The 23,235-nt window shown below is 52.3% G+C and overlaps 1 protein-coding gene across 3 annotated transcripts; it reads right to left on the bottom strand.

Annotated features, from left to right (window-relative positions):
• Positions 1-367: 367 nt before the first annotated feature.
• On the bottom strand, positions 368-23,235 carry TYRO3 (TYRO3 protein tyrosine kinase). Of its 3 annotated transcripts, XR_013825323.1 has the most exons (20): positions 22,804-23,234; positions 20,879-21,062; positions 20,554-20,654; positions 19,609-19,779; positions 18,078-18,164; positions 17,183-17,298; positions 14,260-14,437; positions 13,408-13,553; positions 12,740-12,884; positions 12,215-12,344; positions 12,034-12,134; positions 11,651-11,746; positions 11,229-11,309; positions 10,725-10,817; positions 10,145-10,266; positions 9,631-9,740; positions 9,285-9,444; positions 8,951-9,087; positions 4,188-6,551; positions 368-4,101 (listed from the first exon to the last, which is right to left on the bottom strand). XR_013825323.1 is itself a non-coding variant. In XM_079907835.1 (19 exons), the coding sequence occupies exons 1-19, from the start codon at positions 22,934-22,936 to the stop codon at positions 6,161-6,163; spliced, it is 2,682 nt and encodes an 893-aa protein (XP_079763961.1). In that variant the 5' UTR covers positions 22,937-23,234; the 3' UTR covers positions 368-6,160. The 3 variants fall into 3 exon arrangements, 2 of the variants coding, with proteins under 2 accessions (XP_079763961.1, XP_079763962.1); XM_079907835.1 differs by having other exon boundaries at positions 368-6,551; XM_079907836.1 differs by lacking the exon at positions 19,609-19,779 and having other exon boundaries at positions 368-6,551; positions 22,804-23,235.

The raw sequence follows: 23,235 nt of genomic DNA, 5'->3' as shown, positions 1-23,235 counted from the left end.
TCATTGCAGTGGCTTCTCATTGCGGAGCACGGGCTCTAGACGCGCGGGCTTCAGTAGTTGCGGCACGCAGGCTCAGTAGTTGTGGCACACAGGCTTAGTTGCTCCACGGCATGTGGGATCTTCCCGGACCAGGGATCGAACCCGTGTCCCTTGCATTGGCAGGAGGATTCTCAACCATTGCGCCACCAGGGAAGCCCCAAAAGAATAATATATATTTTAATATAAAATGAGCAGGGACTTCCCTGGTGGCACAGTGGTTGAGAATCCTCCTGCCAATGCAGGGGACAGGGGTTCGATCCCTGGTCCGGGAAGATCCCACATGCCGTGGAGCAACTAAGCCTGTGTGCCACAACTACTGAGCCTGCGTGCCGCAACTACTGAAGCCCGCGCACCGCAATGGAGAGTAGTGCCCGCTCACCACAACTAGAGAAAGCCCGCGTGCAGCAACGAAGACCCAACACAGCCAAATATAAATAAATAAAATATAAATAAATTTACAATTTAAAAAAAAAAAAGAGCAATTATGGGGAATTCCCTGGCAGTCCAGTGGTTAGGACTCCATGCTCTCATTGCGGAGGGCCCGGGTTCAATCCCTGGTCAGGGAACTAAGAAACCACAAGCTGCACGGTGCAGCCAAAAAAAAGAAGAAAAAAGAGCACTTAGCAATTAGTAACAAGAGACCAACAACTTGGTAAAAAAGTACATGACGGGGGAGGGATAAATTGGGAGATTTGTATTGACGTATACACACTACTATATATAAAATAGATAACTAATAAGAACCTAATGTATAGCACAGGGAACTCAATTCAATACTTTGTAATGACCTATATGGGAACAGAATCTAAAAAAGAGTGGATATATGTATATGTATAACTGACTCACTTTGCTGTACAGCAGAAACTAACACAACATTGTAAATAAACTATACTCCAGTTAAAAAAAATTAATTAAAAAAAATTATATGACAAACAGTTCACAGTAAAGAAAATCAAAATGGCTCTTAAAGCTATGAAAAGATACCTCACTCATAATAAGAGAAATACAAACCAAAGTTACAATGAAATACCTTTCTCACTTATCAGATATGCAAAACTCGCCTATGGAAGGTAATTTGGCAATATTGACCAAAATTTTAAACGCACATTCCTTTGACTCAGCAATTTCTCTTTTAGGAATTTTCCTATAGCTATATTCATAAGTATGAAGCGATATGCCCCCAAAATTCATTGCAGCACTCTTTGTAATAGCAAAGTACGGGAAACAGATGCATATGTACAGCTCGGGAAAAACCTTCAAATGTAGAGGCTTGTAGGGTATATTAGATTTGAATTACATCTATAAAATTGAAACAATAATTGTACCTACTGCACAGGGTTGTTGTGACGTTTAAATGAATTAAAATACCAAAAGAACTTAGAAAAATATCCAGAATATATACCATTAGCTGTTTACTTACACACATACTGTTAATAAAAAGAACAAGAGGCATAATGGCATGTACGTTACCTACTATTTGTGTAAAAGAAAAATAAGTATTTGGGCAAAATATCCCTTGAAAATTTCACAATTAATCAGTAACTCTGGTTACCTCTGGAGAGAGGAACTGAGGGGCCAGCAGCAAGGCAACTTATTTTCACTGTCTACCTTTGTATACCTGTTAAATTTTTTAACCATGTATATTTGATATCTATTTGAAAAGATAAATTTTTTAAAGTAGAAAAGTATCAATCAGAAACACATAAAGAAAAAGAAATCAAATTTTATAAGACAAATTATGTTCCAATCTTTTCCATTAATGTTATTATGCTGAAATTATATATTGCAGTCATTGAATGATTTTTCAAGCACTGCTGCACACTTTCAAATTATTGATGCAGTGTAGTGCTTGCACCTCAAAGTGTGGTCCTCAGGCCAGCAACATCAGCATCACCTTGGAATTTGTTAGAAATGCAGAATCTCAGGTCCCACCCCACACCTACCGAATCAGAATCTTTATTTTCAACAAGATTCTCAGGTAATTTGACTGTGGCATCTTGTTTGAGGAACGAGGAGCACTGAGCCAGAGGACATAATAAAAAACAAAGATATACAAAACAAAATAAAAACACTGTTCTACTCGTCTCTTCTCTTTGACCCCCACCTCTCCAAATTGTTGTGGCTCTGAAACCGAGCAGGACCCTGTGGGGGCACTCCTGTGTACAAAAGCCTTTTTGTGTCCCCCCATTTCTGGTTTGCAGGAAAAAGGCTTCAGCTTCCTAGGCCTTCCCTGAACTCCAAAGGGCAGATTCAAGCAGTTACTAATTAGGGGAATGAGGGAATGCAGAAACAAAGAAAGGCAGTCAAGAAACAATGGGGCAGGTACCTGGTTCCTTCTCAAGGGATATACATAACTGATACAAATCTCCAAGCCCTTCTACAGGAACTAAGGCCTCCACCCATGTGGAGGATGGTAACTTCAGGCAGAGCACGTGGACCCAGACTGGTTAGAATCAGAACACCACCCTGTTACCTCACCACCAACCAAAGGAAGGTCACACACCCTGCAGCCCTCCCCCACAAATTCTGTCTATAAAAACTCTTCCCTTGGGAATTCCCTGGCAATCCAGTGGTTAGGGCTCCACGCTTCCACTGCAGGGGGCACGGGTTTGATCCCTGGTTGGGGAACTAAGATCCCACAAGCCTTGCGGGCACAGCCAAACAAACAGAAACAAACAAACAAAATTCTTCCCCCAAAACTATTGGGGAGTTCGGCCTTTTTGGGCAAGAGCTGCCTGTTCTCCTTGGTGGGTCCTTGCAGTAAACCTTTCTTTGCTCCGAACTTCACCATTTTGGTTTGCTTGGCCTCACTGTGCATCAGGCACATGAACTTGGGTCCGACAACAGCTTGATGATTCTGGAAAACACTGCTGAGTGAAAGAAGGCAAACACAAAATAATCCAACCTACATGATTCTATTTATATGAACTTCAAAACAAACTACACCAATCCATGGTGTTTGAAGTCAGGATAGAGGTTACCTCTGGAGAGGAGAGAGGGGACAGACATGGGGCAGGGCCCATGACTTGCTTCTGGAGTGCTGGTAATATTCTGTTTCTTGACCTGGTTACTGGTTATTTGGATCTGTTTGTGAAAATTCTTAAGAACTGTACACTTCTGATGGGTATACTTTTTTGTATGTGTTTTATACTTCCATAAGAAAGTTTTTAAAAATTCCACTATTATCACCTACCTCAAGCCCCTTGACTGTTGGAGGTGCCAAAGTCCAATGTGCTTGGGGAAAAGAGACTGAGCTGAAAAATTACTTAAACCGATTTAATTACTGATAGGTATCTCCGATTTAAATACATTACTTTGTCACACACACACACTTATTGGAATTCCTGTGCATTTTTAAAGGTGTCTACTATCGACAAGCATTCACCCAAAAGATGACATGTTCGCAATGAAACTTCAAGGTGCTCTCTGGAGTGGTAGGAGAGTTGCACAGGCTCTGCTCTCTTACTTAGTGGGTTTCAAGCCTGGATCAACAATTCATTAGTTACATAACCTTAGACAAGTTACTTACTCTGCATTTCTGTCCTTTTGGAGGATAATTATATTCCCACTTTATAGGAATATTCCCTGTATTAAATGAGATAACATACTTGAAGCACTAGGCACCGTGCCTGGCACATAATACCAGGAGCCCATTAAGAGCAGACAATTAGGGACTTCCCTGGTGGTCCACTGGTTAAGACTCTGCGTTCCCAAAGCAGGCGGCATGGGTTCAATCCCTGGTCAGGGGACTAGATCCCACATGCTGCGACTAAAAGATCCCACGTGCCTCAACAAAGATCCTGAAGATCCTGCAGATCCCGCAAGTGGCAACGAAGATCCCGCATGCCACAACCAAGCCAAATAAATAAATAAATATTTTAAAAAAGAAAAAAATAGCAGACAATTATTTAAGAGTACAGGACTTCCAAGTCAATAATTCCCAAACATTACCTCACAGATAATGATTACCTGCAGTTAAAGCTAATCACAAGAAGGAAAGATTCTGAAAGCCACTTCCCTGGAAGTTACTTCAGGTCTCACGATCCACATGGGAGCAAGAATCTGGAATGCCAGCAACAGGTTTCTCAGGATATTTGCTTTCAGAAGAACCCGCCCCATTCCACTGCCCTCAGCCAGCAGGGCAATACCTGTGTCCCTCACAGTCTTCCCACACTCCTCGACACAGAGAGTGGCTGTTTCTCATGCCTCCTGCGTCTTGTTCCCATAAGCTTGCTCTAAAAGCTTCTAAAGTTTTCAAATGGAAATACTTGAAAGCAAACTTCATGCTCTTATTTCAAATCCTCAAGAGGCTCAACATTCTCCTTGCCCACTTATTCCCAGTTTCCTGGCTCCAGGTAACATTGTGAAGGTGAGAGCTGTCTCCACACCCAACAGACAGTCTGATAGAGGGTTAGGAGGCAGCCAAAGTAGTCTCTTTGTCTTTGTTCCAAGATAAAGAACTTTTTCAAAACACGTGCATTTTCAAAAGGTCAATGGTGATAGGATTACAGGTATTTGGCATTTAATGACTTTCTGCATTTTCCTAATCATCTATGACTATGTATTATTTTTACTATAAGATTCTTTGGGACCTTGTGTAATTACAAAAGCACTTTGTGCTCAATGAAGAAAACTTAGAAAACACAAAGGAAAAAAATTCCCTTAATCACATCAGGTAAAGATAACAGCTGTGGGGCTTCCCTGGTGGCGCAGTGGTTGAGAGTCGGCCTGCCGATGCAGGGGATGAAGGTTCGTGCCCCGGTCCGGGAGGATCCCGCATGCCACGGAGCGGCTGGGCCCGTGAGCCATGGCCGCTGAGCCTGCGCGTCTGGAGCCTGTGTTCCACGACGGGAGAGGCCACAGCAGTGAGAGGCCCGCGTAAGGCAAAAAAAAAAAATAAAAAAATAACAGCTGTGAACATTCTGGCATATGTCTTTCCAAACTTTTCTCTATGCAGAGATGCTTCATTTTTGTGATCTGGGAAAAAAATAAACATTTAAGAGACAAAGTCTTGGGTCTTTAGTCTTCAATTTATTTCTGTTTTTAAACAGCATCTAATGGCTTGGAAAAGTCCCTAACAGCAAGGGCCTGCCCCATGCACTCCCAGAGGCTCCCCTAACCAGGGCTGGGGTCCAGGCTCCAGTAACTCCCCCTCAGCCACACCAGCCATCAAGCCTACTTTCTCTCCATCTCTGGAGACTTGGGACAGAAGAGGGTCTCCAGTTAGAGGGAAAGATGGCACTAAAGGACACTGTGTGGAAGGATTGGGCTCAGACACAGCTGCCTTGGTTAGTCTTAGGATATTTGGGGATTTGGTAGCATGCTCAGACAGACTGCGGGAGGGCTCAAAGAGGGGCTCCTGGGCTCCTCTCTGGCCTCACTCATTCCTGGGCAAGCCTTACAGCAGCCCTTGCTCTTGCCGGGCTCAGTGCATTGCCTTTAGAAGCTGGGCAAATGGTAGCCTGTGTAATTCAGCATGCCTTGCTGTGACCTGGTCAGCTGCACTTTACTCCTGGCCTAGACAGGGTGGGTAACCAGGAAGGTGACGAAGATTCAGCCCTGAGGGTCCCACTGCCTCCCGCTACAGGGTTTGGGACCTGACTGTACCAATCCCTTACCAATTCTCACCTAAAGGGGAATAATACAAGGGCATCTCTTTGGGAGGAGGGGCAAACCTGGGCATTTAAACCCCAAGCACAGGCACAGATGGGCCCCCAGGCCAGAGACGCCTCAATGCATGCACTAAAGCAGCAGGGGCAGCTCAGCTAGGAGGCTAGGGGCCCACAAGGTTGGATCTACCCTCGCCCAACTCCTCTCCGCACCCATGGTAACCATGGAAACATAACCACCCCCTCTGCCAGCTGCCTGGGTTTAGACAACCAGGCCTGGCCCACCTCCACCCAGCCAAGGCCTGAACTGATGCCAGGCCAGCCACAGAGTGGTTGCAGGAAGCACTGGGATTGGGTGATTTGGTCAGTCCAGCCTTCCAGCACAGCTTGGGAGGACTACCACAGGAGCCTCCACACCTTGCTGCCTGGGCTGGGGTCAGGCAGGGCTTAGTCAGCCAGCACAGTGGCCAGCAGAGCCAGCCGCATGGCCCCAGATGCCCTCTGCCTGTGGGCTAACAGCTACTGTGGGGTAGTAGCCCTTGCTGCAGCAGCAGCAGCCTCTGGGACTCATTGACGGGGCTGTCTGGCTGCTGCTCCTCCTGCCCAGGCCGCTCAGCCAGCCCCCCGGGGCTGAGGATGTACCGACAGTCACTGGGGGTGCCCCCCACGGCCCCCAGGCCACTGCCATCCCCAGCCCCGCTGCTGGCCGGGTCCCCGCCAGGCAGCTCCAGGTTGCCTCCCTCGGCAGACTCCTGGGCTCCCTCAAGGTTGATATACAAGGGGTCCTGGCTGGCGGATAGCACAGACAGGCGGCCCAGGACATTCTCCAGCTCCATTCGCAGACATGTGAAGCTCGGGCGCTGCTTGGGGTCGGCGCTCCAGCACTGGTACATGAGCTCATACCTGGGGCAGAGAGAAGGGTGAGGGGACGTAGTGAGGAGCCAGAGAAAGGAGAAGGAGGGTCCTTCTCTCAAAAGCAGAGGCCCTTTAATCATATGAAGCCAGGATTTAGAAAAATGTGATTGAGGGAGTTCTCTGGTGGCCTCGTGGTTAAGATTCTGGGCTTTCACTGCTGTGGCCCCGGTTCAATCCCTGGTCAGCGAATTGAGATCCCACAATCCGAGCAGTGCAGCCAAAAATTAAAAAAAAATTAAAAAAGAAAGAAAAAGAAAATAAAATGTAATTGAACACTGTAATGTATAGGGCTTACTATGTATCTGGCACTCTTCTAAGCATTTTACATTTATTATTAATTCTCCCAATACTGTGAAATAAGTGACCCCTATTTTACCAACGTTCAAACTGAGGCACAGAGAGGTTAAGAACCTTGACTAAGGTCACACAGGTAGAAAGTGATGAAGCTAGGTGGGTCGGGTCCAGAGTCCCTCTTACGCTATTTTGGGAAGGGGTAGTAGGAGTGTTTTTGTCTTGTGGAACACAGCCTGGAGTCAGGGTTATTTTACGGGGGTGATTTGGGAATCCACCCTTTGTCCCAAATCCTCACCTGTTCAGGGGGTCTTAAATCCTCATTGTTCATGAGGATTCTCACCTTCGAGAATCTGAGAAAAGCTTCCAGCCCTTTTCCCCTGGCAGGGACACTTTTTACAATTTCAGGAGCTTTGCAGATTCCCTGAGGTCTTATCCCTGTTCCCAGGGAACGCCTCATGCTGAGAAAAAATAAGTAAGTAAATAAATAACAGGAAAGGATTGAGACCAGATCTAGTAATAGCAAATGCCTGACTTTCTTGCCTGTGCCCACGATAAAAGCCCCAAACACTCCTCCGACTCCAGCCCTCCTAACAGGGGCCTCCAACGATGGGGGGAATCATGCCAGACACTGAATAGGTCGTGGGAATGGTCCAGGCCATGGGTATGTGGCCAGGCTGGAATACACTGTCAAGGCCATGCCAGGAGCCAACTGGCGCCTGTCCACCAGGCTGCCTGGTGGGAGGCCAGCGCCTGCCCACCCTCTATTGACAACACTAACTCCAGCCCCAGATGACACTGAGCCAGGGCCTGGTCCCCACTGCCCAGCAGAACCTCTGTGGCTCCAGAGGCAGGCTACAGCCACCGGGAGACCTGACCTTTCTGCCCCTGACATGCCTGAGCTCTGCTGAGACGTAGGGCCTGGTTCATATACTCAAATTGCCCTCTGTCCCACAGTCCAACCTCAGGGCACTTCAAACCCACTGTCCTAGAGAAAGAGGACCCTACCATTCAGGCTGAGCCTTCCTCTGCCTGTCTCCATTCTTGGACCTCTTGAGGTCCAACCCCAGAGCAGGAAATAGGTTTGTGGACTCCTTCCCTCACTAAGACTTGTACTAGTGAAAAGGTTCTCTGGAGGCCCAGGGAAACTCTGGCTTGCACGGGGTGGTAGAATAATACTAGAATAGACAAATCATAGTTGGGTTCATGGTTAACAGGCACATTCTAAAATCACACAGATCTAGATTCAAGTCCCAACTCATTCACTTAATCGCTGTGTGACCTGGGTCATGTTACTTACCCTCTTTAATCCTAGTTCCTCATCTACAAAATGGGAATAATAATAGTCTTTTCCTCATAGGGTTAGAGGAGGATTACCTGAAAGAATGCCTGTAAAGAACCCAGCTAATGTTAGTGATACTGTCTTCTAGTCACAAGGGGCTCATGACTCTCCCCCGTGCAGTGAGTGTATCACCACCCTGCCCCACTCCCAAGGGCTCCGGGCTTCCAGAAAGGAGAGGAGGCAGTACCCTTCTCCCAGGATCTCAGTTTGTTATCTTAGGTCTCTCCACTCCCTCAGAGAGGAGGCCAAGACAAGAAAGGAACCCAACCTCCCGCCCCCAGCGCCCCCTCCCTGTCAAGCAAGGAATGTGAGGGAGCAACAGTTTTTTTCCTGCCCCTGTGCAGCACTCCCTGAGGGGGAGGGAGAGCTCAGCCTTAGGGAAGGAGTGGGGGTGGGGAAGAGGTGACAGGGAAACCTGCACTGTTGCTCAACCCTGCACCTTCTGCCCTTAGGTGGGATTCCTGGTTCTCCCTGGAAACTGGAGAAAACAGAGTGATAGGAAAAGGCTGGAGCAAGAAACATGGGATGGTAAAGGGGGAGAGAAAGAAAACAGGAGCAGTAGATGAAGAGGGAGTTTGGCGTAGAGGTCAGACTTCCCTCTAATGACGAGGACATGTCCACAAAAAAAAAAGAAAAAAAATTAAAGTTTAGTTGCGGATCGGAGCTCCCAGTGGGCCAGCAGCTGTTGCGGCGGCCATGAGCTGAAACCCCAAATACCTGTTTCCTCCCAGAATCCCCTTCCTGGGGCACTCACACGTCCTCCATACACTCCGGAGGCTGTTTCAGGCGGTTCCCGCCGATGAGGTAGTTGTAAATCTCAGCGTTCTCAATGCCAGCATACGGCGTCTGCCCACGAGTCATGATCTCCCACATGGTCACCCCGAAGGCCCACTGGGACAGAATCGAGGTTGGAGGGGAGATGTCACTAGGCTTCCTGAGCCAGGCAGAGTCCCGAGGCAAGCATATCTTGGGTCTCCGGGGCCTCATAATGGGGCAGCCAAAGCCCAGAGAGCAGTGCTAAAGGTCCACCCACGCACTAGTCCGCACTACTGTGTTACCGTCAAGTCTCACTCTGCCGCCCTGCTCACCACGTCACTGTGCACAGTATACAAGTTGTCAGCCAGGCTCTCCAGGGCCAGCCACTTGACGGGCAGTTTGGAGGCACAGCCCTGACGATAGTAGTCCCCACTATAGATCTTCCGGGAGAGTCCAAAGTCGGCCACGCACACCGTCATGTCTTCCGCCAGCCTGTGAGGAGTGTCGGAGGATGGGGTCAGCCTTCTGCCAGGCTGGCAGCCTAAATCCAGAGCATCTTTGTTCTCAAGCCGTCCCCTCACGTAGCAGATACTGTCCCAGGTGGGAGCTGACCATTAGCTAGCTCTTCCTGGCACTGCTTCCTGCCTCCCAACCCCGAGCCCTCCAGAATTCACATACATGCAGTTCCGAGCAGCCAGGTCTCGGTGGATAAAGTTCCGGGAGCTCAGGTACTCCATGCCACAGGCAATGTCCACCATGAACCGAACCAGGGTCTGCAGGGGCAGGTTCTGGTGGGCAGACAGGGCGAGCTCAGGCTAGACCCAGTCAGGGCAGGATGAATGGGATTCCCTGGCCAGAAAGCCTAAAGACTGTCCTCAGATTCACTGAAAGGAAGGGGATGAAGGGGCTTCCCAGTGCAAGGAAGCCTTGGCAAATCTGAGGGAGAGCACCCAAAAGTCAAGACTCCCCCAGTCTGGGGCTCCACAGGACTCTTCTCTCAGGAAGGGGCCTTGCCCAGCCTAAATTCCCAGCAGGGATTTGTGAAGGAGAAGGAAGCCTGTTAGCAAAAAAAGTCAAACTTGGAGCCCACCTTCTCCCAACCAACTCAGTTGGCCCTATCCACCAAGCCAACCTCTCTCCCAGGGTCTTTGTCCCTTTCCAACTCCTGGCTGCTCCCACCCCAGGCACTCACAAAGGGGTTCTCCCCAATCCGGGAGGCGAGCAGGAAGGCGTGCAGGTCCCCGTGCTTCATGAAAGGCAGGATGACCATGGGGGTGGGGAGACGGCCTTTGGCCCTGCTCCGGAGGCTCACCCCTGGGGACAAGGGAGAGTCAGTGGGGCACATAAAGGTCAAGGCAAGGTTCAGGTTCAAGGTCAGGTTCAAGGTCAAGGTCAAGGTTCAGGCATCTGTATGAGACCCTACCTGCTGGGTTCTACCTCTAGCCCTGGTTCTGCTACCTCTTTCCTCATTAAGTTCCACACTGGCCTGGTGACTACCCAGGAGGGACTCTGGCTGCCCCCCCAGTCTCTGGAGCATCTTCTCTGTCCCCCCTTCCTCTGTTTATATGAGCAGCCTTCATGGAACAGGGTCTGCAAACTGAACTCCTTACCTAGAGCCTGATCAGATTTCAGCCAGGCCGCTCCTTGCTCTTTTGGTGTCTGCTTACTCACCAGGCGAAGTCCGAACTTCTCTCCCACAGAACTGCCCTCGCAGTTGGGGGAGCGTAGTTTTAGCCCTATTTTACATTTACCTCCCCCAAGAAGGGGCTCACCAACAAGCTTGGCCACGTGTGGGTGGTCAAACTCCTTCATGCAAGCCGCTTCCCTGAGGAACTCTTCAATGTCGCTTGAGGCAATTATGTCAGCTGGGAGGAAAGGAGGGAGGGAGTGAGGGAAATGTGCCCCCAGTGGGCCCAGGAAACAGTCCGGCCATGAGCAGGAGAAACTCCCACGGGCTGGTGCTATCCAACAATTTCTCCACTCGCTCATGCCTTCCCTTTGGTTTGGAGAGTCAAACGGCTCAACCAACCACAGCTTTAATCACCCCGAGTGAAACCAGAGGACAGTCACTGCTGACAGCAGGGGACAAAGGCTGGGGCACCAATGAGTGTGGGTTTATGCCTGTGAATTATTGACATGGTACAGACAGCATCCCACTTAGTGCTAACTCGTCTTGCAAAGTCTAGGGGCCTAGCAGAGCCTGCTTCAGGATCGGCCACCCCTTTCACCCTCCCAAGTGACGTCCTCACTCCACTCCAGTACTATTCTCCACTCACCTTTCAGCATCTTTACAGCCACTTTCACAAAGGAGCCATCCTCCTGCTTCAACTGGGCCTCCCTCACTGAACCAAACTCTCCTAGGAACCGATCCAAATGATGGTAAGTCCCCTTGGCCTCCTGTCCCCAACCCAGAGCCCTCCCAGGGGACCCCTCATAGGGACACAAAATCACTAGACTCTGGGGCCACTGAAAGAGGCTCCCTCCTTCATAGCAAAGCAAAGTATGCTGGGCTGGGTGTGATGACACCTCATCCCTCCTCGTTCACAGCCTCCATTCCCCCAAACATCTCAAACCCAGGAGTCTACAAGCATATGCCGTTCATAGGAGCTGACCTAAATCCACACCCTCAGAGTGACGGAAGCAACCAAACACACCGGGACATGGCAACTCATGCCAATCCCTGCACAGCCTCACACACCTTTGCCCAACATCCGGCCCAGGGTGAACTGCTGCTCTGGGATGAGTACATCCTCCAGTTTGTCCTTCAGCTCATCACTGATGCCCAAGCTGTCCACTGTGGGGAGGCGGGTGGTGAGAAAGGGGAGGGACCTCTCTGGTTCCAGATCCAAAACCCAGCCTGCCTCCTGCACCCCAGACTCCACCCTCAAAGCAGAGATGAGCTTAGGTGAGCTCTCCCACAGCTGGGCCGGCGATTTCCATGAGGATGGGTCTGTGTCTTTTCCACGGTGTGCTTAGGACTCATCAAGGTTCAGACCTATTGGTCAAATTAATAAGAGGAATGCAGATAGGGGTCCAAGATAACCCACTTTTTCCTCCTATGGCTCCCCACCACTCACTCACGTGTGGCCTCGATGCGCTCGGGCCTTTCCCGATTGAAGGATCGTGCTGCCCGGAAATGAACTGCCGGCTCCCCCCGGGCCATGACACTGTCAAAGGCTTGCCTAAAGGGAAACCCAGGACTTGGAGTCAGCTCCAAGGTCTTCAGTTACCACCTGCCTCTCCCTCTGTGCCCCCGCCTTACCCAAACCGTGTCTCCTTCCGTGTCTTTCGAAGCAGGATGAGGGCCAGGGCAGCAGCCGTCACCAGGGCTGTCAGCACACCCAGGACCACAGGCACCCAGGATGTGCGGCTGTGGGGAGCACCCCGCCGGCCTGTGGGAGACAGGGGCAGGAAGCAGCACGAGCTAGCCTGATTCCAAGGAGGTCCTTTAGAATTTTCCAGTGATGGCCATCTGGCCTGGTCAAGAGGCTCCTCTCACTCAGTAAGGGTCCAGAGTGGAAAGAGGTTCCAAAGGAAGAGCCAAGGGTTCCTACTCTGTCAGTGACAGGCGCTGACTGTTGGAACCTACAGCACGACCAGGGATTTCTATGCTAGCTGGAGGGCAGGGGGAGGAGAAGGAGATACAACCCTGGCCTCAAGTGCTTGACTCTGAGTCTTTGGGCCTCTTCAGAGGGGAGGCACTGCCAGCCTCCTCCCATCAGTGTAGGTTGCCCTTGAAAGCCTCCATCCCCTGCCCCCTTCCCCTTACAGGTCTTGCAGGTCTTACCTGCATGGTCATGAGAAGAGACCACCAGCGGCTGACTCCAGGGCCCACAGCCAACTGCACTGGAGACACACACACGCACAATCAGGTCCTTCTGGGGATCCCAGCCCGTCAGGTTGGCCCTGGTCCCCTCCACTGTCAGCTCACCCTGCAGCCAGGAAAAACCCCCATCGCACACCGAGCCTGAGTAAAAGGCCTCCAGCTGGGGCCTGAAGTCAGAAAAAGGTCTCGCTAGGAACGTGGGAGGTTAGGGACACTGTGGGTTCAGGGGCTGCAGGAACACAACCTGCTGGGAGTCATCACATTCCTGCCGCAGGCTGCAGAGGCCTCTCCTGAACACAAACAAGGCTCAGTCCGAGAATGCAGACGTGGGGGATGGGCGGGAACTGGGGGGTGGGGGAGGATAAGAAGGCTTTATCTGTGTCCTTCCCCAGTTTGTGCAGGAATGCGCTTCCTGCTTTCTTTTCAAAGTGGACACTGGAGGCAATCTTAACAGGAGACATAATCCAATGAAGAGTGCAGCTTGCAGGGGAGGGCGGGAGGGGTAGACTCCCCGGGATGGTAACAGGCCCACCAAGGCCCCCAGGCTCACCAAGGACAGCCCTTCTGAAGCTCAGAAGGCCTCAGAGCCCTGAGGGTCGACTCTAGTAGTCAGCAGAAGCTTTCCTTACCTGGGTTCCGTTGTCTTGAACCCAGGACAGTTTATAGGGTCCCAGAGGGCCTTCTAAAGGACCTTCAGGGATCACTTCTTCCCACTCCAGGATGAGGCCTGAGTCTGTGTGGATGGCATGGAGGTTCTGGGGAGCAGTGGCTGGGGCTGTTCCCAAAAAAAGAAGGTTGCTAAGAGCCCTGCCCTACCCACCACCGCTATCCCATGCAGGTCTTTGGAACCAACTCCAAAGAACCAAATAGCTCAGAGAACGACACATGGGGGAAAAGTCTGCTTCCCAGGTCTGACTGCTCTCACCCATCGCTCTGGGGAGTACGGGTGGGTAATGGCAGGACCCATACCATCCCAGTTAGGCAGGGTATTGCTCTTCATCACCTTGGTTACTGCCTCAGCAACATCCTTCACTCTCCTCTCACAACCCTGCCAGCCTCCTTGCAATTGCTAGGAACTCCAAGCAAGTTTGTGCCATAGGGTCATTGTACTTTGTGCCCTCTTCCTGCAGTGATTTCCCCCAAATATGGCTCTTTCCTTATCATTCAGACCTCAGATCTCTGTATGGGGGTACTCCTGGAGCACCCTGGGGCACTCTTCACCACCATATTACCTGATCTTTCCCACTTTGCTTGTCTGCCCCACCCACTAGAACTAGAGCTGAATGGGAGGGGGACTGGATTTATCTCCAGGTAGCAACAGGCCCTCAGTAAAGTGTTTGCTGACTGATGCATGATCCTCCCTCTCAGGTAGCCCTCTCTCAATCAACGCCATTCAGAACTGGAGCCAACACTACCCCTACTACCCCAGCCCCCGGCCCCATTCATCCATGCCCAGGTACTCTGCTCTGCAAGTCCCTTACCTAGACCCTTTGTCCGAAAGGGCACCCAGTCAGCATATGGAGAAGGCCCCAAGGCATTGGCACAGCGAACCCTGAGGCTATAGTTGGTGGCAGGTGCCAGGTCCCGGAGCAGACAGGTAAAAGGTGGCACAGGGACCACAACAGCCAGGACCTCCCAGCCTCCTGGGGCCTGAGTCACCTACAGAAAAACAGAAAATTAATTATGTGGGACTTCTCTGGTGGCACAGTGGTTAAGAATCTGCCTGCCAATGCAGGGGACGTGGGTTCAATCCCTGGTCCCGGAAGATCTCACATGCCGCAGAGCAACTAAGCCCGTGAGCCACAACTACTGAGCCCATGTGCCACAACTACTGAGCCCACATGCCCTAGAGCCCATGCTCCACAAGAGAAGCCACCACAATAAGAAGCCTGCGCACCGCAACGAACAGTAGCCCCCGCTCACCACAACTGGAGAAAGCCCACGTGCAGCAACGAAGACCCAACGCCGCCAAAAATAAATAAATAAAATTTATTTTAAAAAAAGAAAATTAGGGCTTCCCTGGTGGCACAGTGGTTAAGAATCCGCCTGCCAATGCAGGGGACATGGGTTCAAGCCCTGCTCCAGGAAGATCCCACGTGCCACGGAGCAGCTAAGCCCATGAGCCACAACTACTGAGCCTGTGCTCTAGGGCCCGCGTGCCACACTACTGAGCCCGCGTGCCACAACTACTGAAGCCCATGCACCTAGAGCCTGTGCTCCGCAACAAGACAAGCCACCGCAATGAGAAGCCCGCGCACCACAACAAAGAGTAGCCCCCGCTCGCCACAACTAGAGAAAACCCCCGTGCAGCAAAGACCCAATGCAGCCAAAAATAAATAAATAATTTTTTTAAAAAATAAAGGAAATTAATGATGTAAGGCAGGGAGGTTTCTTAGGCATGTGAGATGAGATGGAAGATGGGACAGGTAAGGGGATGGTTGGGGGACTTGAGTTAATGCCTCTTCAAGTCTATCAGCAGAATAGCCAAGACTTGGAAACAACCTAAATGTCCACTGACAGATGAATGGATAAAAAAGATGTGGTACATATATACACAATGGAGTATTACTCAGCCATAAAAAAGAATGAGATAATGCCATTTGCAGCAACATGGATGGACCTAGAGATTATCATACTAAACGAAGTAAGTCAGGAAGAGAAAGACAAATACCATATGATATCATTTATATATGGAATCTAAAATACGACACAAATGAACGTACCTATGAAACAGAAACAGATTCACAGACAGAGAACAGACTTGTGGTTGCCAAGGGGGAGAGTGGAGGAGGAGGGAACGATTGGGAGTTTGGGATTAGCAGATGCAAACTTGTATTATATAGGATGGATAAACAACAAAATCCTACTGTATAGCACAGAGAACTATATTCAGCATCCTGTGATAAATCATAATGGAATATGAAAATATATATATAACTGAGTCACTTTGCTATACAGCAGAAATTAACACAACATTGTAAATCAACTATACTTCAATTAAAAAAGTCTATCAGTAGACACTTGCAACCCACCCCTTCCCACCCCACACCACACCAGGTTCCATGCCTCCATGTCTTTGCAAACGCTGTTCCCTTTGCTGAGAATAACCTTCCTAGCAAAGTCCAACTCATCCTTTAAGATTCAATGCAAATACCACTCTCTCTGTGAAAGTCTTTCTCAAATACTCGAGAAAATCCATGCCCCTTTCTGTTTGATGCATAATTATGTTAGAGTGGATACCACTCTTTGTAACTGTTTACATGCCAATGCAAACTCTCAGAGCAAAGTAACTGGGAGCCTATGGGCACCATGAACCAGGCCTGCTCCTTACATTTTGGGGACCCAGGGCAAGAGTACAAATGGAGATCCAGTGTACCATATGACTAAATATTTAAACGTTAAAAATCAGCGAAAAGACTATTAAGTAAAACATTTTCTATCTTAATGTATTGACAAACAAAGCTACAAAACAACCTGGAAGATCGGGTTTACATTTATAATTCTCCAAATCCTTGGAGTCCCAAGCCAGAATGTGGTGGCACAAGAAGAGCCAGCCTCCAGCCAAAGGTCTGCAACATGAGGGACATCACGTGCATGGCTGTGGACAGTGCTGCCTGCATACCTACTCCCCCTCAAATGGCTGCCCTTTGAGCTTAGAGGTGCACATACCTTAGCATGATCCATCCTTGGGAGGATGGACCAGGGAGAGGCCCATATAGGCCCCAGAAGCAGACTCAAATTAAGGGGAGAGGGGTGTGTCCTGGTGAGCTGGATGGGAGTGTTCCCTTGGCCCTACGGATTCCCTGCCCAGGGGCAAGGGGTGCAACCAAAGGAGGGCCAGAGTGGGATACTCGAAAGGGTGGAGCCGAGAGCAGGGGCCTTTGTTGCCCAAGAGAACTGCCTAGAACCATGTCAAAGGTGCTCATTAAATACCTTTTGAGTGAACAGACAAGAATGAACAAGCCTGAATTGTCTCATTTTTAGTATCATCTTACCCAGCTTTCCCACTGTCTGGGGCCTAGGACCTCTTCTGGTCCCCCCGTTCTCTTTGGCATGGGTCAGAGGTTGGGGCACAAGAATGCAGGTATCAGATAAGTCAAAGGTTTGGGTTTTCACCCACATAAGAAAAACTCTTCCAGGTATCCCCAATCTGCTCTAGTCATCTGTTTTCCAGCCTGAAGAATGCACAGGTTGAGCCGATCTGCCGTCACTTGATTGCTAGAGCACCCTATGATAAGGGGCAGTGGCCAGGGCTCTTCCTGGTAAGGGAATGTCACCTGAATAGAGCTGGAGACCAAGCCCCATGGGCAAGACTAGGTAAACGTGATACCACTGTCAACAAAGTGCCACCGAGGCAGCCAGAAGGGGCACAGCCAGGAGAGCCTGTCCGCCCTCTCAGCCTACCTGGACCGTACAGGATTGGAGCAGGGCTTGGCCATCGGCACCTGGCGTCCAGGCCACACTAGCATTGCTGCTGGAGAGCTTCGTCACTGTGATGTTGAAGGGGGCTGCAGGCAGTGCTGTGGATGGGGACTTAGAGTCAGTGCCCAGGGAGGATAGAAAAAGAGGGAGAAAGCATGGGAGTCGAGCCTTGAGTTCCTCCCTAGGGTTCCCCCCCAAAAAAACTTAAGATGGCTACTCAGCATGCCCAGGACCACAGTAATACACAAGTCAAGCCACTGGCAGCGAACAGCTGCTTATAACCCGAGAGAGCGCCTAGGCTGTGGAGAGAGGTTACTGCTCCCTGAATCGGGGGCCCTGTCTGACCAAGAAATAGGGTAAGATAATGTGTGTCTGGCGCGGGGGGCGGGGGGGAGCATGGCACCTCGGCCTTGGAAGATACCAGTGAGAGGCAGCTGACCCTGCGGCCACAGCCCATTCCTGCACACACCGGCTCTCTTCCCCTTTCCACCCTGCCCGCTGTGCACAGCAGCCCTTTGGGTCTCCTCTATCATCCTGCTAGGCTGTTATCCCCACCCCCATTCCCTCGACAGGGGCTGGCAGAAGCAAGATTGGGCCTGAGCCTTGACCATCTCCTGCTGGCTCCCTCCCTCCTTCCCTCCCAAGGACTCTGCTTCGTGATGGGAAATCTACTGTGACGTCAGGTTTCTATTCTCATCTCAGCCATGGCAGGGTCTCAGGTGCTCCCACTAGGAATGGAGCCATGCCAATTAACCCCTCATCCGTCAGATCCCAGCAGGACCCAGGCGAGCTGGAACAGCAAACAATTCTAACTTCACCCACAGCCTGCTGAGAACGCCCCTGCCTTACCGCCCCTCACCTCCCAGGGTCCTCCTACCTTGAAGACGAACAGTGGCTGGGCGAGAAGAGGCCAGGCCTTTTACGTTGTGAGCTTCACAGGAGAACACAGTGCTCTGGGTCACCCCTGGGGCCAGAAAACCTCAGTCAGCACCGCCCCCCAGCATCAAGTCCCACTCAGTCTGGGATTGGGGATAGTCAGGCTCTGGGTCTGAATATCCTACAATATCCAGCCAAAGGAAAGGTTCCACAGTGTGGGCCTGGATATAAATCCCAGGGCTGGGGCTCTGTTTTCTCATCTCCCAAATGGGAGAATTGTGAGAACCAACTGATGCAACATACGTAAAGTGCACGGCACACAGTAAAGCACTTGAGAAATGTTATACTGCCCCTCCCACCACAATCCCATCTCCCGCGGACAGTACAAAGCTGCCTCCCTTTTCTGGTCACTACTTTATTGCACATTCCAGGGCCCTTCTCTGTTTGCTCTGTGCCATATCATTGTTCTATTTGCAGAGTCGCTGCCTTTCAATAGTTCTCTGCTCCTTATGCATGTGTCTTATCTCCCCAGTTATACTAATTCCTGGGGGGCTGGACCGATGGCTTCTATTTCCTTTGTACTCCCTTGATCTCCCATGGTGCCTAGCACAGTGTGCTGTGTGGAGTGGGAGTTCAGTGAGTGCTTATTCTCAAGCTGGCTACCTGACGGTCCCAACCACGCACATCTGGAGAGACCTGAATCCAACCTCCCTTCTCATCTGCTCCAACCCAGCGCCTCCTGAACAGGATCAGATCCTGCAGTCCACCTCCTTTGAAGATGCATATTCCTAAGGGACTTGGCAGATCAGAGTCCGTCCCTCCCACCTTACAGTACATGAGACTAAGCTCAGACTCCCATCTTTTTCGGTCAGTTCAAGCCTTGACCAGAAACATTAACTTTGTTTCACAGGTTAGCAAGTCTCACAAGTGTGTAAGGTATGTGCCTGAGGATCCTGGGGTCAAGGTGGGTGGGCAGGCGAGGCTGCTTCTGGTCTAACTGTGTGGAGGTGTGGACAGATACAGTTGTTTGGGAAAGGTTTGGAGATTTCTGGAAAAGGCCATTAGAAGAGGAGGCCCCTGTATCTTTGTGCTGGTTTCCCCCTCCCCCTTTTCCTTCCCCCTGCCATTCCCCACTCTGCAGCCTGAGACTCTTCACTTCTAGGCAAGTCTGCCAGACACTCCTCTTAGCTCTGCATGGGCTGGTTCCTGGCTTCTTCCCTTGGGAGGGGTGGGGGGGGATGGGTGCCCCTGGTCCCACACATTAATCTTCCAGGGCCAGCTGTGCACGGCCTAGACTGCTGTGAACGAAGGAGAGAGGCTCCAGCATCTCCTTAGGCACACGCAGCAGGATCACCACTAATCAGCCCACCAGGCCAGCCTAGCACACCTGACTAATGAGCTTAGTAATGGTGGGTGCAGCTCACGTACCCAGGCACTCTGGACACTCACGACCGCAGGCTCAGTGATTTAAGCAGATTTGAACTCTGCCAGCCTCACCACCCCTGCTCAAAGCCCCTCCTGAGGCTGCTCACCTGTTACATTTAAAACGGAAGGAGAGGGAGCAGGTCCCCCAACCTTCGTGCCTCCTCTCCACCAGACAATGGTAACAGGTTCTGGGGGACCCACGGCCTCACAAAACAGTTGGAAAGGGGCATTGGGTGGCACTGCCAGATCTTTTGGCTCCACAGTGAAAAATGGCACACCTAGGGGGAAAAAGGCGGGTGGGGAGTGAGCCTTGCCACCTCACAGCTTCCGACTGCCCAAGCCACAAGTCTGCTACCATCTGAAGCCCTCTATGCGGAAGGTCCCACGGGCCCTTATGATTGGGTCAACTGCAGAACAGGCATCTGGCTTGAGGGGGGAAGCTTCTCTTCTTTGGCCCCATCAGGGATATTCTTTATGCTGTACCCTTGGGCCTGACAGATTCTCCCTTTTCAGACCTGCTCTAACAGCCCTTCTCAAAGCAAGGGAAGAGGCAGAGGGTGGGGAGTTGGGGGAGGGGCAGTAAGGGAGGGGGAGGGGGCGGGAGCTTTAGCAGAGTTCTGCTGGCAGGCCCCAGATCCCGTTCAGAGCCCTTTGTTACTTTCTTAGTCACTTTGTTTTCCGGGGTTGCACAGCTTTGAGCTCCTGCAGCTGCGGATCCTTCCTCCCCTCCCCCATCCCTCCCCCTCCTGGCCTGGCCACTTGGCAGAACAGGGTCCAGCCCCAGATGGGTGCTTGAGGCTTGTTTGTCAGACAACTGAAACTTGACTGCACCCCATAGATGATGGGTCTTAGTTGCCCCTCTGGCTCTCAAATACCCAGACTCCAGTGGGTATGGTCTTCCATGGCTGCTCCAGGCCTGGAGTCTGGCGCAATCAGGTCCCAGAGGGCAGTGGGGCAGCCCAGCTTCCACTCAGATTTCTTGGGCATAGGGTGGTCACTAGCAGACAGCATCTGCTCCAGGCCAACACGCCCAAGTGGCTCTGCCTCCTCACCTTCTACCGTGAGCCACACTGGCTGGGAGGTCTCGGTTTCACCCCCATCCTCCACCTGGCACCAGTACCGGCCCGCATCAGAGCGCTCCACTGACTTCAGGCTGTGGAAACAGGACACCAGGTCTCCCAGGGTCAAGGAGGGCAGCTCTGCTGGGCAGATTCAATGGGTTCAGCCTGCCCCCACTTCTAGAAGTCTCCGCAGGTTGCCGAATAAAAAAACCACAGACCTCTGGGCATCAGCATTGCCCCCAGCTCCCAAACCCCATGGAAAGAGCACAACGTGTCCCCAGGCTGGCATCCCACACCTTCCCCCACGGTCCTGCACCTGAGGAAGCCAATCCAGTGCTGCTCACTGACTGGGATGTACACCTGATCCACGCTCTGGACCACAGCCCCGTCCTTCACCCACTGTATCTCAGGCTCCTCCATCCCCTCCACGCTGCAGTTGAGCTTCACCGGCTGCCCCTGAGACACTGTCAGCTTCACTGGGGCTCCCATGAGCTTCAGGCCTGAGAGGTGGGAAGGAGAATGTGTCATTCTGCTTGAGAGGGATCCTGTCTCGAGAAATATCCCCCATCCTACTCCAAAACCTAGGTTCTGTGTCAGGGGGCTCATTATCAGCCAATGGCCAAGGAAGCAGAGGCAGGACAGTGTGGGAGGGAAGGTAGCCTGGACCCGGGCTGGGGGAAGGAGCATGACAAGCTCTCCAGGCACCATTTCTGCCACTGCCAAGTTCCTGCCAGCTGTAAGGAAGTGACTTCTTCCCCGTACCTCCCTGCTGGGCAATGTTAAGTCAGGCCCAACCACCAAAAGGAAAGCAAGCCAGGCTGCAACAGTGGGGCGCTTTCATACACCTGGGGTAGGTACTGCCCTGGGAACCACTGCTGCACCCAGTCAGTGCAACAGGCAGCCAGCTCTCCACCCAAGGTGTCAGCCTAGGCCCTGCACTGCTGCTGGCATCCCCCTGCACCCTACCCTAGCAAATGTAAGGAGGCTGAGGAAGGGAAGGAGGGGGTGCTCCCCTGAAGTGGAGAACATATGGCTGCAAAACCACGTCAGAAAACACATGGCAGCCTTCCTGGCAGCCAGCCGCTCTATTAATACCTGAATGGGTGCAGGGGCAGGCGCTGGGAAGGTAGGAGGTAGAAGGGAGGGGAGGGGCCCTGAACAGGGAGCCCGAAACCCCTGAGCTACTCTCACACCAACAGGGGCACTACCCTCTGAACACATACACACACACACACACACACACACACACCCTCAGAGAGCGGCAGGTGAACTATCAACATAGCTGAAATCCAGTTCTGCTTCTTCCTGCCCTTTGCTGTGTGACGCAAGGCAAATCCTGAGCGCTCTGATCCTAAGATACATACACCCTTCCACTTGTAAATACTTGTCACTCTTTCCCTTCCCTTCCCTGAGATGCTGATAAGGCAGGGAGTGCTGTCTGAAAAGAAGGTGCCTGCTGGGTGGCTGCTGCTCTGCCCTGTGTCTCTTCCTACTCCCTTCACCCTCTCAGGAGCAGCCACAGCGCAAGGAGGGGTAGCCTTACACCCCATACATGCCCAGCAGTCCCAGGGGTGTGTAGTGTGAACTTGGGGATCCTGGTGCTGCAAGAAGCACTCCTGCCATTGGCAAATGCCTCATGGCTATGTGGGAACACAAGGCTGAGCAAAGATCAGCAACCCTGCCCCAGACCATCCTCTCCAACACGCCCAGTTTCAGGAAGCTCGGAAAAGGCACCGCGACTAGAGTACGCCCAGGTGTTTTCTGTGACTGGGCGCTCTCGAAGCCCCTGTACCTACATGATGTAGGGGTGCCGGTGGGTGCTCAGTCCCAGCCCCTGTGGCTTCAGAGTGGGACCTTCGTTTGTGTGGGGCGGGTAGATGTGGTCCCCAGGACTGGGAGGGGAGAGCAAACAGCTAGGAGCGTCGAGGCGGGAAACGCCAATCCCAAACACCCCCCGCTGACCACTCGGCCCGCAGCCCCGCTCCTTTCCTTACAACCCCGCCAGATGAGCCCGGACGCGAGAAAGTTGGGGGTGGGGGCCGCGACCCGAGATCCCGCGGCGAACGCACCGCTGAGCCCCCTCCCCCCTCCCGAGCCTCGGCCTTCCAGCTTGGAGCCCCCCACCCAATTCTCCGGCCCGCCCAGGCCCGGGGCTCGCTCGGCTGCCGTCCCCGGGCTCCGACCCCGACCGCGCCCTTCCGCAGCCCCCCGCTTTCCGCCGCCCCCCGGGCCAGCCCCTACCTGCGGCCGCGGGCTCGGGGAGCAGCAGAGCGGTTAGACCCGCCAGCAGCAGCAGCAGCGGCGACGGCGACGGCGGCGGCGGCGGCGGCAGCGGCGGGAGCCCCGACCGCCCCATGCTCCGCCTCAGCGCCATCGGCGGCGACCCCGCACCATGCCGGGCCCGGCCCGCGAGCGACCAGGGAGGAGGGACTGGAGGAGGAGGAGGGAGTGGAGGAGGAGGAGGGAGTGGAGGAGGAGGGAGTGGAGGAGGAGGGAGAAGAAGGAGGAGGAGGAGGAGGGAGGAGGGCCGAGGGAGGGGCGGGGGCCGGCCCGAGGGGCGGCGCTGCGGCCCGGACTCCGAGACCCGCACCCGCTGCGAGTCGCCGCGGCGGCCGTCAGCCGCGCGGGGTCCCGAGGCCGCTTTTGGGCCACCGCGCTCCTTCCACAGCCGTC

Source organism: Stenella coeruleoalba (assembly GCF_951394435.1).
Source record: "Stenella coeruleoalba genome assembly, chromosome: 2".
NCBI lineage: Eukaryota > Metazoa > Chordata > Mammalia > Artiodactyla > Delphinidae > Stenella > Stenella coeruleoalba.
The sequence above is the reverse complement of the archived record's forward strand: the minus strand, read 5'-3'. Positions and strand labels throughout refer to the sequence as shown.